General features: G+C 37.5%; 1 protein-coding gene across 4 annotated transcripts in view; it reads right to left on the bottom strand.

The window, feature by feature from the left end:
- Positions 1-3,168: 3,168 nt before the first annotated feature.
- The window catches only part of nup107 (nucleoporin 107), a 51,074-nt gene continuing 36,569 nt past the window's right edge, over positions 3,169-17,673 (bottom strand). For all 4 annotated transcript variants that reach the window (XM_067999505.1, XM_067999506.1, XM_067999508.1 and 1 more), the window contains exons 14-28: positions 17,527-17,603; positions 16,201-16,260; positions 15,923-16,068; positions 15,754-15,802; positions 14,420-14,489; positions 14,154-14,272; positions 13,517-13,555; positions 12,844-12,994; positions 10,684-10,796; positions 10,194-10,296; positions 8,802-8,962; positions 8,212-8,337; positions 8,017-8,130; positions 4,127-4,294; positions 3,169-3,589 (exon numbers count right to left, since the gene is read on the bottom strand). In XM_067999505.1, coding sequence (XP_067855606.1) covers positions 3,482-3,589; positions 4,127-4,294; positions 8,017-8,130; positions 8,212-8,337; positions 8,802-8,962; positions 10,194-10,296; positions 10,684-10,796; positions 12,844-12,994; positions 13,517-13,555; positions 14,154-14,272; positions 14,420-14,489; positions 15,754-15,802; positions 15,923-16,068; positions 16,201-16,260; positions 17,527-17,603 — 1,604 coding nt within the window. In that variant the 3' untranslated portion in view covers positions 3,169-3,481. The remainder of the gene's footprint in view (positions 3,590-4,126; positions 4,295-8,016; positions 8,131-8,211; positions 8,338-8,801; positions 8,963-10,193; positions 10,297-10,683; positions 10,797-12,843; positions 12,995-13,516; positions 13,556-14,153; positions 14,273-14,419; positions 14,490-15,753; positions 15,803-15,922; positions 16,069-16,200; positions 16,261-17,526; positions 17,604-17,673) is intronic.

Here is a 17,673-nt window from a genome sequence, read left to right as displayed (position 1 = left end):
CTCCCCCCCCCCCCCCCGATCGAGTGGCCGAGTCTTCCCCCCCCACCCCGATCGAGTGGCCGAGTCTTCCCCCCCCGATCGAGTGGCCGAGTCTCCCCCCCCAATCGAGTGGCCGAGTCTTCCCCCCCCCCCCGTCTGATCGAATGGCCGAGTTTCTCCCGCCCCCACACACCACCTACAGTGATGTGGAGATGCCGGTGATGGATTGGGGTTGACAAATGTAAGGAATCTTACAACACCAGGTTATAGTTGGTGTTGTAAGATTCCTTACATTTGACCACCTACAGTGGCCGAGCCTCCTCCTCCTCCACTGCAGCCATATCAGGAAATTCTTAAAGGGACCACTGGAGGCTGCCACGAAAAAGGCAAGTTTCTGGCTCCATATTAAAACTGCGGACTGCTGTTCTTCCCCTCCCCCCCCCCCCCCCGCACTCATGGTTTGCTCCGGTGCAGGTGCCCCCGGCGACTCAATGACACAAGGCGACCAATTTCGCACCATCAGGCGCGAATCAATTTATCGGTCAGTATGACAGAAACAATGGAAAAATAACTGGACAGTAATCAGACACCACAAATGCGAAAAGTATGGGACAGCACGAGAGAAGGTGGCAGACAAAGAAAGTAACATGGAGAGTAGACAAAACTTTAGTGAAGAGAACACAACTCCACTTCAACTATGACAAACTGCACTGATTATATACCTATTTCAACTTTTGTTACGTTTAAATAATAAGCATCGCATTATTTTCTTCAGTGAAAAAGATTTCACCTAAACTTTGAGTTTTTTTAAACTTTAGAATATATATATTTAAAATATGTATCATGCTAAAAGAGAAAAAAGGCAGACAAATGAATGGAGACATTTTTTTCTAATTGAATTTGAAAGCTTTTAAAGCAAACAGAAAGGCTCTGATTACCACCACCCATGTTTTGTTGGTGGAAAATGTAAACATTTTATTTGGTGACAGGAGAGAACACTTGTCCAGGAACCAATCATAGAAACTTAAAAATCACTATATTTGGTGTTTTAAGAAACTTATAAATCACACTGCCAGACCTACCCCTCCTCCCTGCCAGTGCTGCCAAGCATAATCCCCCTCTCTCACCATTGCTCACAAAATCCATTTCTCTCATTGCTGACAGAATCCACCAGCATGTTAAACCATCCCCACTTCTGCCATACCTCAAGTTTCCCCTCCAGAGTGATGGCATATCACGGGACCGAACTATCACTCTATGCTGTTAAGCTCTTGGGTCCCTACACAAGTTGTGTCAAACTCCAGGACCATTTCCTATTGCTACCAAAGCCAAGGACCACCCTCCAGTCCAACTAAGCCCCATCCCATTCCCCAGTACTGCTAAATACCAGGTACCTACTTGTTAACCTGGAAGTGTTACCAAAAGCTTACCTAGATCTTGAGGCTAAGCTAAGACACACTCAAAAGGTATGGGAGTTGGGACTTGCCCATGAGGATGATCAAAGATGAGTCTAAGTAATCTAAATTAAGGGTAAAGATTGAAAAATATTAAGACAGTTAACACAAAAAGAATCAAAGTGAGAGATAAAAGAGTTACAAATAGATTTTTTTATGTTTATGCAGGAGACCTGCTTCTCTATTTGTATCTGCAGTTATGATGAGAGTTTTCACTTATGCTATGAATATTGGGATAGCTGCATGTTCAAATGTGATGCCAGTATTTATTGGCACAGTGCAGAGATGATAGATTGCAATCTCAAGCAGAGGGCTCCTGTTGAATTCAGGTGTTTGTAAGCCTGTTTAATGGCCATTACTGCTTGAACACTTCTATCATCACTCAATAAGAAGAATGGTGAAAACCAAGGTACGAAGATTTTTCTACAGTTATATATGTGGGGTTAGCAGTAGTTGTACCCGAGGGTGCAAAACAACCAGGTTTCAGTACAATAGTTCAGCACGGCACAACATGACTTGAGGGAGATAATTCTTGTATAGAGAAGAGAAAGACTGCCTGCCACTTGTACATTTAAAAAGGTTAAAACAAGAGGAAAACCTATGTCATCTATGATAGTGACTTCAGGTAGTTTCTTAATGCAGGTATAATGTTAGATTGGTCAGATTATTATTTGACTGTCTTCAGAAACAGTTTCACTGTAATTTTATAAAACATATGTACAATTCCACACACACTACATACTGTCTCTTTGAGGAAGGTAAAAAGACTGAAGCTAAAAAGTGACAACATAAGAACATAAGAAATAGGAGCAGGAGTAGGCAGACAAGCTGTACCCTGTCTCAGGGGTTACTATTTGATGGCTTATTCCTACTTATCTTCAAGATGTTGTTTTTATTCCTTGAGAGGGACAAATTAAAAGTTAAATCTTTCTGAACATTCATTCATTTAAATTCTACAATAAATTTATTTGTTTTGGGACTTCCAGCTAATGATGTAGAACATAAGTTTAATATTTCAAGCAACACTGGACTTTACCCAGAAGAAAATACTGCAGCAAGAGGAAGTGAAGTTCAGTTTTTAAAAGAACAAACTTGTAATTATATAGCGCTTTTGAGGACATTCCAAAGTGCTTCATAGCCACTGAAGTACTTTTGAAGTGCAATCACTGTTGTAATGTAGGAAACGTGGCAACCAGTTTGTGCACAGCAAGGTTCTACAAATAGCAGAGATACATGACCAGTTAATCTGTTTTAGTGATGTTGGTTGAGGGATAAATGTTTGACAGGACACCAGGAGAACTCTCCCGCTGTTCTTCGAATAGTGCCATGGGAACTTGTACATCCACCCGAGGGCAGACAGACTCTCAGTTTAACCAAAAGATGGCACCACAAACAAAGCAGCACTCCACTGAAGTCTCACCCTAGATTATGTACTCAAGTCTCAGGTTAAAAAAAGCAATTCTTGACCAAAAAAAGTTAATTATACCTTTTTGTAACTACATTTAAACTATTTCATGTGCTTCAACAAAAGGTATTTGGGCATAAACAGGTCTAGCTATATAAAGTAATAAAAAAATTAGCATAATCAAAAAGCTGATTAATAGTGCACTTAATAGAATTGTCAAATTGTATCCCACTGATTTGCCAGCATCTGCAACGAGTATGATCTGTAGATTTCATTTAATATTTTTAATGGAGGAAAACACAATAGGTTTGATTCCATCAACACAGCATCTTGAAATATTCCCACTTTATTGGCTCGTAATAATTACAAAATAGAAGCACTGCAGTGGACATACTGCTTTGAGTAATGTTGAAAAAGATTTTTGTACAAAAATAACATTACAAACATTTTCAATAAAATTGTAAATCTAACTATCGGCAATTTCCTGCTAAACAAAGTTCAATCTTCTGAAACAGAGATGGGGTGGGGGTGGGGAAAGGGTGGGGGTGGGAGGGAGGAAATCACCAAGTTGTCTTTAAAGAAATCTGCAAATTGCTGATGCTTATTTTAACAGAATCATACTCAGAATTATATTAGATATCTGCTAGGGCTGTAATTCATATCCCAGGGGATCGAGGTTCTGATCCAACAGCACGAGTGACGACTCCCTCAGCATCCGCAAAAACTTTGTCATTTCCTCTTTAGAAAATACCTGTTGTATGGAAAAGCAAAAAAAATCTTTAAATCCCCCAAAACTCTAGGACAATTTTACTCCATACTTAACTGCACTTTGTCCCTCAACACAAAATCTTCACAGCACATTTTAAATCCACCATCATATCAACATCAGAAGTCCAGGAATCCATGCAGAAACCTGAACTAACAGACCATAGTCAATTATTCATTGAACAAAATATTGGTCACTTTTGTACTCCCATTTTAATTTATTTTTACCCTTTTTTAAAAAGTTTGTGATAAATGAACCTTTTAATAATTGGGTGAAATATTTCAAAAACTTTTAGGACTCCCATGTTTTAAAATTGGTCTTAAAAAAGCAAGCTTCACCAAATAGCAACACATCCTTTACTTGAATGGAATCATATTTTCAGATATCCAAACAGACTTAATTTCTTACAGCACATTCAAATTATTTATGATTTATTAAGGGGTCTCCTGAAACTTACAAATAAAATCACTGTCTTTAAACAAAAGATTCTAAATATATAGCAAATCTGTGTAGACAACTTACTCGATAAAGCTTGTGTTGTTCCGATGAAATTACATCAGCCAGTTTTAAGCATTCCTGGTACTGTTTAGTGCTGTGTAGCACTGTGTGAAGCAAGAAGCACATCAATGGCAGGCATAGCTGACGTAACAAATTTATCTGGTGACTGCGCTCAGCATCTTCTTCAGCATCCTGGGTTATAGTAAACACTTCAATCAACTTTAGGAACTTTGTTACAGTTGCTGCAGATTAAGTACAACATTTCACCTGGAATGTTAGGTGAAATTTAGCTATTTTCCTCACTTTTATTGAGCCACTAACTCTCCTAGGTTACTAAAACTAGTAATCATTGTATATTAATAAAAACAGAAAACATTGGAAGTACACAGCGGACCTGTTAGCATCTGAAAATGGGTTAATGTTTCATCAGAACAGGAAGTGGAAGATAAACAGTAACAATTAATAGAATTGAAAACAAGGAAGCGGCAGATAGAACAGGTAAGAGATGTCACGAATGCTGAATCCTGTCACAGAGCAGGTAACATTGAATTGTCAGCAAACATGTTTTTTGAAAAGCTGGAAATTAGTGTTGTTATACAAAGATCATCTCAATGAAGTAATGAAAAATTAATATTTTCATGTCCTTTTCTTTTAAGTATGGCAATGAAGAGGCATGGGGAAAATACACAAAATAAGCTTAAGAGAAAGGAGGTATTCGGCAAAGTGGTATGAATGACATCCTCAGCAAGGGCCTTAAATTCACCCACTTTCACTCCCATGTCAATGAACTCCAAGCTCAACGTGATACTGAATTTTTCTGCCTTCACCTCTCTTTTGGCCCAGTGGCTCAGTCTTATGAATCGGACCCCTTTTCCTGTCAGCAGATTCTTAATCGTCCTGGTTCCAGCCCGTTGACCTTCTCTCTCTACATGACTGCAGTCTATCTTTCTGTGGATCATAACCCCACTATCAAACGTCAAACTGTCATTTTCCACTGACCAATCTGATTCTTCCAGATTTTTTGATCAAGAACTGCTATCACAATATTGTCTATCTGAATTTCTCCACTCCCCTCCCCTCACACTAATCCCTCTTCCTCTGAACTTGTAGCTCTCTTTCCTCAGTTCCAACTCCATTATCAAACTTGCTAACAAGAGTACTGTATGGCAGAGGTACATCTAGCTCGCTGAGGCATAACACCAAATATCTGACTCCTACCATCCTCTGAACCACGACCATGCTATCAAACACTAACCATCATTTCTCATGTCATCAATCTCATCTCAGACATCTTTCACTCTACTGCCTCCAAACTAGAAGTTTCCCCACCCTACACAGCCTGTTTCTACATCCTCCTAAAGATATACAAACAACTGTCCCAAGAGACTCAATGTTTCAGCTTGTTTATGTTCCAAATTATCTTTTTTGGCCTGGGAGCTCAGGAGGATGAAACTGAGGCCAGGTCATTCGTACCATTTTGTTGAACACCACCATTGTGTCTGCAAATGTAATCCTTGGGCTCATCATTTCAACTCCTCCTTCCATCCTGAGCTATCCATCTTTGGTCTCCTACACTGTTCCAACCAAGCTTAACTGAAGCTTCAGGAACAACCTCTTTTTTTTCTGGGTGCTCTGAAGCTTGACATCAACAAATTGTAGCTTACTCTCTCATTTTCACAGGTCAGTTGACATCTGGGAGAGGGGTTGGACAGTAGCTGATGTTTTAAGTGTAGACCCTTTGTCATAACCGTTTTGGCAGGGGTTAGCTTGTCTCTTCTCAGGTGCTGACAGACCTGTGTTTTCAGCATTTTTTGTTTTTATTTCAGATTTTCAGCAATTGTACATTTCCCCCTTTTTCATTTGCCTCTATTGTGTTTTTGTGCGCCTCTTTCCCATGCCTCATTTAACTACTTAATGCCCTTTTATGATCTCACTGGAGGTAATCTTTGCTTATCACCTCTATCCAACTTTTCAAAAAGCTTGCTGGCCACTTAACTCTAACTCATCTCAGCAATGCCTACTCTTGACTTACACCCATTGTCCACTTCCACGTGGTTTTGCTCAGTCCTACTGCGAGGCTCACTTATCTTCCAGTTTTAACAAAGATTCCACGCCTTAAGTTAACCTGTCCTTTCTCTTTGCAGATGTAGCCCAACAGCAGAACTCAGTGTCAGCTTTAACTGGATATCTAACTAAGAACTTTGCTTAAAATCAAGTATTTAGGAGAATGTGATTACATTTTACTGGTTGATGCAATTTAAAAAAAATTAGATAACATGAAGTTTAAAAATATTTAATTAACATAAAAATATTGATTTTGCTAACAATTTTCTTTCAAGGTACAGTAGAATCTCTGCTAGATTTTGGCTGACCAAAACTCCAACTTAACAATGGCCTCCCAGTACCAGTGACTCGCCCTCCTGTAGGCCATATTTGTTACACTGTAAATTCTGCTGAGTTTGACATTGAATTTCATGGGCCTGTTCTCAGCACTTAGCACTACCCTACAAATGAGAGCCAAGAACAGACCCACTAGACCCATGAAATTCAAAGTCAAAATCCAGTGTTATTGTCTGTGTAACAATTGTGGCAAATACAGATCATCGTCTGTAGGAGTGCAAGTTACCAGGGCTGGGAGGCTTTCATTAAATCTAGAATTTCAGTAGACCAGAATTCAGTATATTTGCAATTCTAGAACCACCAAACTTACACTCTACCAAAGAGGTTCTGGTACAGAGTACTTCAGTATGGTGAACTTCTACCGAAAATAGGATAGAATTATCCAGCATTAATCTTCTGCCAGAAAATATATAAACAGGCAGATAAAATAGGATCACAAAACATTCTACCAGAGCCTGCATAACCAGCACAGAAATTCAGTGGAAAACAAGTTTGTATTTATTAATGGTTCATATCGATTTTCAGTTTTGCTAAAGTTGGTACCGAATTGGTTCAGCAGCGCAAGAGATGAAGCAGCAACCCATAGACTTGACTGCTCATTTTTCTTCCTCGGTCAAATGAATTTTATCAACTGTTTATACGCCAAGATGGAGTGTCATATACAAGTCAGCCATCTTCCACTTATTTTGCTTAGGAGAATTGGAAGTCATCTAGGATAGCTCACTTGATTTATACCTTGTTGCTGATCATGAGAAAAACACTAATTTCAATTAAGGAAAAATTGTTAACACCATATCTTTTGGTAGGAAAACCTATAGGCCCTAAAGTTATATAGATATAACACACAGAAGCCAGCCATGGTATTCAACTGTCATTTGTGAGCATCTAGCTAATTGATGGCCAACACACCTCTCTTACAATTAGCAGCCATATATCCACTATTTCCACTACCACCTATATAAGGTATTCAACTATTTATAAAAACTAAACCTTTTATTCAAAGTGCAATACATTCACTTTTACCATTCTTCTACCTACATAAAATTAAGTGCCAGCTTGGCAGCACTCTTGCCTTTGAGTCAGCTCATAGGATCAGGGCCCACTATGGACTTGAGTACATAATCTAGACAGCACTTCAGTGTACCAGAGGGAGTGCTGCACTGTTAGAGGCCCTATCTACTTGTTCAGGTACACATAAAACATTCCATGGCACTATTCAGAAAAGCAGGGAGTTCTCCTGTTTTCCTGACCAGTGTTCCTCAACTAGCAACCAAAATAATATTATCTAGTTATTCATTTACTTGCTGTTTGTGGAACTCTGATACATGCAAATTGGTTGGCTACATATCAGTGACTGTACTGAAAAAATAATCCATTGGTTGTAATACACAGATGTCCTGATGACATGGAAGGTGCTATACAAATTCATTTCTTTTCCTTTTGGTCTTCTATTACATTTACTAGTTAAGCAAAAAAAATCCGAATAGCTCAACAAATGTTAATTTTGATTTTACCTCTCTGATGTCAACCATCCATCCTCCATTCACAAAAAGCAAGACATTATAGATCCTCTCTTTTATTTCATTGGTCAGTGTTTCCAACTTGCCACTCCAGATCTCATAATCACGCTGTTAGGAAAAAAATATCATCAATACCAAAAAGCATTGAAAGATCACATTGCAACAGCTAAAATTGCATATATTTTGAACCTGGAACTTCTTCTGTTTGTGCTCATGAGCCACTGTCTCTGTGAAACTTGCGCTTGCAGAAAGGGTGGGTTCCTGAGGTGCAGATTTCATCTGTATAAACCATTTATTGAATGCTTCATGAGCTTCCTGGAGAAGAGCATAATTTATAAAATTCCATTAGCTAAAAACAAAAGATTAATACATAAAAGACCATACCTCCAATACAAATTTTAAAAATTACACAAAGTGAAACAGGATGTTTTCATAGGTGAGATACTATTGAAGTGTTAAATTTGAAAAATAACTGACTTACATTTATAAAATCGAGTTACAGAACAAACTAGAAGGGAGCATTCATCAGAATACAAAACCTTCAAGCATGTTCTTTTTGTACCACTGGGCTGAAATCATACATTAATATTTAAAGATAAAATTTAACTCCTAAATTAAGATGGTCTGTCATCGACCTTTCTTCAAAACTATAGGGCTAATTCTACACTCGCTGGGAGTATTGGGACTCCAACAATATAGCCATATTTCCGTTCCGCATTCCCTTTGAGCGTGGTTTTCCTACTCGGAGCGCAAGATTGTTGAATTATCTCATATCTTACCAGATAAGCCCTTATGCACAAGTGCTCCCGGATAGCATTTTCATCCTCTGCTGGAACTATGGTATGAAATCCTTGATCTTCCCATTGTTCGTACATATCACCTATAGAATCTGGTGGGATCTTGCTGAACACTTCTTTAGCTGCTTCATGTTTCTTAGAAGCTAGAAAACAATTATGGCACTTGAATTACATAATACAGGTTATACTCACCCACTCAATGGTCTCACTATACTGAAGAATTCCTTATACCATCTTTTTCTGGCCCCAAACCTACAAATGACGATGCTACACATAAAGGCTCCTCAGTGTCCAAAACAGACTTCTCAGAGGGGATCTTATATAAAAAAATACTGGATACATAATGGGATAAACAGTAATTTCAGATATGCTAGGCACAGGTTGACTGCTGCGAGGGGAAAATTCAAAACAAACGTCACAAAGTATTTATTTACACTGAGTAATCAACAGCTGGAATAAGCTACCAGGAAGGGTGCGTGCGGCCACATTAGATTAATTTAATAGACAACTAGATACTGTAATGGAAGACTGTAATTGATATTCTGAAAAGATGAAATAAAATGAGCTAACAGGATTTCTTCATCCAAACCACTTATGAAAAACAATTTCAGAATTATAATTATTAAAGGTAATTTTAAATCTTAATGTTGGGATTTTCAATATCAATATTCCTAAAAGTATTTAATTAGCTACATGTGCACCAGCATTCTGTAGGAAAAGTTATACTTTAGCATAATTGCCAATTTCACTACTCACAGGACTCTTACCATCCAAAAACAAAAATACAAAACCATGTGAAAAATAAAATACAATAGACCCTATCTATAACAGAGCATCTGAAGAGCATGCAAAAAGCAGCTCTGGGCAGGAACACATCAAGTTGTAGTTGTAGTAATGTATTGTACTTGGTAAAACTATTGTGCATCCGAACACGTACAACAATGCCAAGATTGAGCACGGTTGCTCCTAGCATAATATACTAATTTAAATAACATTCTGTTGTTAGCTCAATCCAAATGTGCACCGCTAACGCCAACGCATCTACCCACACTAATATGGCGGGCGGCGCACTTCTGGCTCGTAATGAGCTTGCGCCTCCTGCCAGCCATATTGGAATGTTGGGAGGCCGTTTAGCATCCGGAAAATGGGCACTGCATAGCTGAATTTCTAGGCCAGAGAATCCACAGAGCTATTAATCACAAATAAAAGTGATTACCAAGTTTTATCCATCGAACAGACACTGGGTCTCATCAATTTCACTTAACATTAAAATAAAATCCATACATAATTACGAAGTTTATTGAACCTCCGTTTTTTTAAAAACTTGTGAATTTTTTTTTTCAAATCACATGTACAGGAAACAAAACTACATACCCAAGAATTTCCTCATTATAGCATTGCTCTGTTTCAGTGCCTCTGCTCTTTGTGTAGGATCAAACACCAACCACTCAATTACATTAATCTTCATACGATCTTCCTGTAAAAGTCAGCAGTTTCAAACATTACTAATTTGACCGCCCATTACTCAGCTTATAATATTCAGTCAATCCTACATTTTTAAAGCCAAGTATTTCAAAAACCAGTACAACTAACATCTCATATCATAAGCAAAAGTTTAGAATCTCCCATCAAATCAATCACAGTCTAATACAATTAGACTGAGGACAAAATTCCTCCAGTTAATTAACTTTGGAAGGAAGTTAGTGCAAGTACAACACAAAATCCCATTTTGTTCTCATCAGCTTTTTTGCTGAAATTAAATTGAAGGAATTTTTCACCATTAATATGCAATGAACAGAAATGCAATTTATCATTAAGTACCATTTACGGTTATAACCAGATCTATGCAGAAAATTACACTCACTTCTGTAGTAGCAGTATCCAGAGATGGCGATAGGTCATGGTGGGTAAACTCCTCAGCATCCTTCTTCCGGATGTTTTCTACAACACACTTGGTCACACCTGCTATATCAAGACCTACGTAATAATTTTGGAAAGACATCCCAATTAAAAAATATTCATACAAGAACATGTTTACAGACAAGATGTTATATTTCTTAAAATTAAAATCTCTTTAAACCGTATAACACATATCATTTGCAGATTACTGTGATGTTATAAATCACTTAGCTACTACCTTAAAAACAACACTAAGTCATCAACTCATATATAATGTGAAATGCTTTCAAAAACCTAAATCTAGCCACTCTACTTTGCATGTTTCAATTCAGGAACAAGTAACATCTTTATTCCATTAAACACAGCATCTGATTTAGTATTTATATATTGACCCGGAATTTTCTAAAACGGTGTAACCAGCATGTTACACCAAAATTTATACCGATCTTTCCATTGGTGAGTTACGCTGAAATTTCCTGAAAACCTAATTATCATATGCCAGAACGTAAAAAAAAAATCAGCATAAAACAAGTGGAAATCAGCGTGAACAACTGGGGCCCGAAGTGCGTGCCAAACTTACGCCATATTCAGGTATCACCCATGGCTCAGTGGTAGCACTCTAGTATCCGAGTCAGAGGTTGTGGGTTCAAGCTGCACTCAAGAGACTTCAGCACATAATTTAGGCTGACACTTCAGTGCTGTACTGCTGGAAATGCTGACTTTCCGATGCGACATGAAATTGAGGTCCTTTCTGCCTCCCCAGGTGGACGTAAAAGATACCATGGCACTATATGAAGAGCAGGGGAGCTTTCCCGGTGTCCAGGGCAACATTTTTCCCTCAACTAACACTACCAGTTAAATTGGTCATTGATCACATTGCTGTTTGTGGGGCCTTGCTGTGCGCAAATTGGCTGCTGTGTATTCCTACATTACAACAGTAACCACACTTCAAAAATTCATAGGTTGTGAAGCCCTTTGGGAAATCCTGAGGTAATGAAAAGCACTATAAATGCAAGTTCTTTTTTTTATATTCCTTCTTTAAGTCCCTCTCCATGCAAGAAAAAAGTTTGAAGCCATCAAGCCATTATTTATGCACATTAGGCACAGCATGTTTAAGAAAATGCAATCATGGATGTATTTCAATTTTTAATGCAAATCATTCTGATGTCATAAAGATACAGAAAATACATTTTAGGTCTCAGTAAGGAGAAATTAAAACACAAAATTAAAAAGTCATAAATCAGAAATACGACTGGGTCCTGTTCAGAACTGGCATTAATTCAGGAAATTTGTGTGAGCTGCACTTTTGCATGAGGGCAAAGCTACGTTAATGAGCGGCATAGGATTTCAGTGGAGGTTTCTCGGAATCAGGCACAGAAGATTGAGGAAATTCGGGCATAGCGTCAAAACAGGCGCAAGGCACAGGCAATACCTGAATTTCCTTCATCTGTTGTGCCGAAAATCAGTATTACACCATTGTTTTGGTGCAAATTTAAAGAATTCCGGGCCATTGTCTTTATAGGTGAATCAAACCTAGGGTTTAATTCTAAGAATCAGTACAGAACTGCATTCAATTTAAGCCAAGATAAATGCAAAGAATTCTTGACAAGATTTTGAAAATGCAGTGGCTCACTCCCAAATGAGAGGCAACTCATAAGAGCACTGAATCAGCCTCATTTGGTACTATACTTTGGTCTCAAGATTTTCAGTATTTCTTTATGCAGTTTGCAAAGAAATGTTTTGCCCCAAAATACTCTCTCCTCCCTTTGGGAGCCAGGCAGCAACCTTCTGATATGAACGAACAGTCCAGGGCACAGGTTTCTTTACAGCTTCCATCAATGCTATTTTGTGAACAGCTGACAGAAGAATTCCATAATATTGGAGCTACCAGATGAAGCACATTGCTAATTAACTAAGCTTGCTGACAGCAGTGGAAGATAGTTTGAGTGACTGGCAGCCTATCAAATTGAGATCATCTTAATAGAAGATAGGAGGTACCCCATGCCACCAGGCTTGCCCACTGTTCAGAAATTACATATAGTAACATTTTATTGGCATTACTCAAAAAGTTTATATTACAAAAATTAAACATTATCGGATAATACAAATTAGAATCTCTCCTTACCAGCCTCTCTCGCCAGATCTAGACAATGTTTCCGTTGTTCGGTCTCTGTGACAGTCTCCAGAAATGCAGAATATTGAGCAACAGCCAGCTCCTGTGGCAAGTGGCTGACGTAAAATGCTATTAAATCTGTGTGCTTCGCTCTGATTAGAAGCTATAAAGAGACAACATTCAAAACTAATGAAGTTTCAAGATACATTTTATTCTAATGCAGTAAAGGAGGTCAACTTATTTCCAGTGTTTAAGAAAGCACGTGATGCTATGTTTCTAAGAAGGCAGACTGGATAACTGTCACAAAGGTCTTCTACCACAACAGCAAAATAAATAATTATTATCTGGTAGACAGTTTTGTATTCCATTTATAAAATGGAAGAAAATAAGAAGAAAAATAATGAGAGCATTTAGGATTGATTTCCATCAGCGTTACTTCATTTGGGAAGAAGATTTTGATAGTGCGCCAAATTTACCTTGCCCAGAGACTAAAGGCAGAAGTAGCACGAGGCCATAAACACTGAGTTAGAGCAGTTGCTCCAACTCAATGTTTATGGCCTCGTGCTACTTCTGCAGTTGCTTTGGGCAAATAATGAGACATTTACATCAATAAAAAGCTTAAGCATGTATTTCGTTTGTTCAAAAAGGGTATTTGGAAAAAGTTGATTTGATTTAATTATCTTACCTCTATATAAGTTTTTAGAATGTCCACACAAACATCCTCCTGAAAGAGGTAAAAACATAATTTAACTAAGATCATCTGTTGTCATACTGCAAATTTTAGACTTGTTTGGAACTATTTATACAAAGTGGAAGGTTAAAACAAGACTGTTAAATTTCATCAATAGTTACACAAGTTTGGGTGGGGAGCAGAAAAGGATAGTTTGCCACTTATAGCTGGATTAGAGATTTGTTCCAGGATATCAGGATTGGTTGTAGTTACAAACTCTTTCACTTAACTCCAGAGGAAGAAATTAGAAAGAGTGAATGTAGGCCATTGGTGTTGACATTAGCTCTTATCATTTTCTAGTAGCAGACCTATTCATTACCTAAACTTGCTCACCCTGTGGAATGAATTTCATCAGCTCTTGGGTCAGGCTGTCTGACAGAAAACCAAAGAGAGGAAGTGGTACTCGCTTTCAGTTTAATAGTCAACTAGCCAGATAGAATTAGATTTTAGATGAAATCCAAGTGTTACTGAAGATAAAATCCAAAAGAAATTGAAATGTGGTTTTTAATTTCTGTACTATTGTACTTTCAAGAAATTTTTTCCACACAGCAACATTAAGATTGCAATAGTAAGATGCAGTAAACAGGTTTACCTTTGTTGGTAGGCCCAAATTCCACAAGAACAACACAAAGTGAGTCATGAATCGAAGGAGATGCGCTGGAAGGAGAAATCTGCACTTTGCTAGCCAATCCTGAAATTCATCCATTAGACCTATTATTCACAAACAAAAGACAATTTCATCAGATGGACAAGACATTATATAAATTTTGAATAGTACAATTTACAGGATATATGCTAAACTTTCTCTGTACACATACTTGGCTACTTCCACTCAGTTTACATTTTAAAAAAACTCACCATCAATGTCTCCCAAGATTATGAATTTCTGAATGATGTGGTAATGAGCTTTATTCTCCTCCAACACTTGCTAAAAATAAAAACTATAAATTAGTTTTTCACATAAATTTCTACTGAGCACTGCTAAACATTTGATACATTAATGCTATCAAACCTTTGGTACCCATATCATTCAGATGTAAAATAACATATGTTTGACATTAGGCAGTTGTATTTTTGCCATTTAAAAAAAATCTCATTTATAAACAAAACAAAGCACTTCAGGGAAAGGAAAGTAACTTCTGTTTGAAATATTCTCCCTCACACCAGTCTGGAAAAAAAAAATGGTAATTTATTTAAGGAAATACAGTTAACAGTTATAAAATTCTGTCAAATTTGTTGCCTTACAAAGACCTGCCATTTTGAATCTCCACCTAGCTTGTCAGTCATTCTGATCCTTTTTATTGGAAGGGCCCACATAAGTCCCTGCAATGGGAGTTCTAGAGGGAGTTACTAGGAAATGCACATAACTGAATCTCCACTTTTCCCTCTTGGTTTTTGGTTGGAGAAGGGAGTGTCTATCCTTCATTCAGCACCTCCCTATTATGGCATAGCTAAAATAGCACCAATCAGTACCCATGTCTCATCACTCCATGCCACATCACATTGCAGCCCCAATATGTTACATCATCATGCAGCACTTCCTCCCTTCCAGATAAATTAAAAATTCTTGTCCTCATCTATAAATTCCTTTTAGGGCCATGTCGCACCTTATCGCTGCAATCTCAAGTTCTACATCCCCTGTCAAACACTCGGTTCCTGACTTGAACCTTCTGTGCATCCCCCCCAACTCCTCCCTTCACCCTACCACAGGACATAGAGCTTTCAGCTGCCCCAGTCCTACTCTTTAGAACTTCCTCCCTAAATCGCTCTGCTTTTTAAAAGCCTCCTCTAGACCAATGTTTTTGGCCAAGCTTTCCGTCATCTCTAATTTCTCCTTTCCTAGATTGATGTCTGTTTTCCTTACGCCTATTTGTTAAGTGCCATGGGACATTTTTTTAATATTAAAGATGCTATATAAACAAGTTCTTTTTAAAAAGTTGTACATAAACTTCCAAATTAATTGAACAAAAACTGATGGGCACTAAATAATCCCATGTCTCAGAGAAAAAAAAACATGAACATCACTGTTGCACAAATCACAGTTCACAACTTGCTTTTACAGTGTTAGTCACAAAACTTACATTGTCCCACAAAATGAGAGGTACTTGCATAATTATTTAGCTGCTGGGAATTCAGAGGCATTTTGAAAACAGATGATTCAGGAAAAAAAATCATCTCATGTTTTCTCTTACCTTTTTGTCTGTTGCTTGCAGCTCTTCAAATATCGCCTCTAGTGTCCAACTGAAAATGTACAAGATTGGATTTGTATTTACTTGATCTGCTCAAGAAAACTGCATGGAACATGAAGTACATTTCATCTGTTTTACAATGTCCATGAAAAGCTTTAGAGTTTATACTTACTTTGCTTCAGTGTACTCTTTCGGTAACTCTTCTAATTCACGCACAGGAGTACTCAGTGCACGGATTTCTTGTTCCACAAGACTGTCTACCATAACCCTGAAGTATGCCCAAACACAGTCTTCCCAAGTATCGCACACTGAAAGAAGCTACAATATATTTTAAAAACACTAATACTGTAGGGACACAAGTATTTCAAAATTTCTATGTTTTCTATATGGATTTTCTTAAGAATTGGGATTTATAAAACGAAAGGAGAGATTAAATTTTGCATATTTTACCTGTTTGAGATTTCCACTTAGGGCTGCGTAGATTGCTCGCTCATATCTGTTAAACTGTTCCTGTAAAACCAAATTTAGGAATTCACAGCTATTCTTTATTAAAAAGATTAAACAGTTCAAGGTTAAACAATGTTTATGGATTCCTCATTACTATAAAGACCCATTTAAAAATCCTTTCTATAAAATAGCCCTCGAGCAGGTCAACATTTTTGTATAACACCTAAATTCAATATTATAAAATTGCACTCAATTAATTTCAATAACAGATAAACAAATTAAAATACTGTTAAAGTAAAGAGTCTACTTTAGGCTCTAAGGTGTCTACCGCATTCTTCATTCTGCAAGTTTTTAAAAGGAGGAAATTAGAGGCTACACTATACAACTGTCCATTTACTCTTATAAATAAACTCAATGTAGCGTTCATGTCATCTGGATAGAACGGCTAACAAGCAAGTGGAGTGGAGAGCAGAGATGAACAAAGTGGACCAGACACACAAAAACACTACTTTAGCACAGTATACCCTCATGGCTACCACTGTAATATATGATACTTGGATGTAAGGGCACGCTGCCCATAACACACTACAGGAAGAAACAATCACCCCCCTCCCTTGTGTGACATTATGAATTAGACTGATCGCCAGCACAGCATCAGCAGGTTATTCAGAACACGACACACTTAAGAAACTACTGAAATTTACCATTTTAAATATGGTTACAATTCCTTTTATCTATATATAACTACTACCCACTTGGCATAGATTTGCATTAAGTAATCTAATAATGAATCTATTGCAATCCAATTATACCTATATAAAGCAGCAATCTCAGCTGAAGCTGTTCAAACCCTCACCATCCCCAACCAATTTTCCCCGTTCGATTGTACAGGAAATTAATTGATAGATGAGCAATTGATCATTTTAAATTAACTGGCATCTTCTGCACATGGTCTACATCAGTGACATGTTAATTCTGAACATAACTGATAGTGGGTCCAAAGATATAAATTAGTTTTAAGAGTTACTCAATTAAAATTTCACTTATCTCGAAGATTACATTATGCTAACTTTGAAGTTCTGACCAAATACCTTGTATGTAACAAACAAGTTAAATTCAAATTTAAATTCATTTATAGCAAGGTGTTTTAACTTTCAAATACATAAATTAATGTTTTTAATTAAGAGAAATACGTTACTGCATTTGTGGAAGCAGCTACTAGATTTTTTTTTAAAGTTGGAGGGGCAATCTAATAAATAATAATGGTTCACGCAAGATTTTTTTTATTACAACTAGTTTTATGCTTTTATTTATACTTGTGCAGCTTACATCTTCAGCCATCCTCCAACAACAAGCCTTCCAAACACCTCTGTATGGATTCCCTTCCACGGGTTCAAGCATAATTCCTGGAATCAGACCAATTAGCAATTTAAACAATTCAACCAGTGATTTGTAGCCATGTCAATAACCAATAGA

The sequence above is a fragment of the Heptranchias perlo genome, chromosome 18 (genome assembly GCF_035084215.1).
Source record: "Heptranchias perlo isolate sHepPer1 chromosome 18, sHepPer1.hap1, whole genome shotgun sequence".
In the NCBI taxonomy this organism is placed as follows: Eukaryota; Metazoa; Chordata; class Chondrichthyes; order Hexanchiformes; family Hexanchidae; genus Heptranchias; species Heptranchias perlo.
Note: the sequence above shows the minus strand (reverse complement) of the source record. Positions and strands in the feature narration are given on the sequence as shown.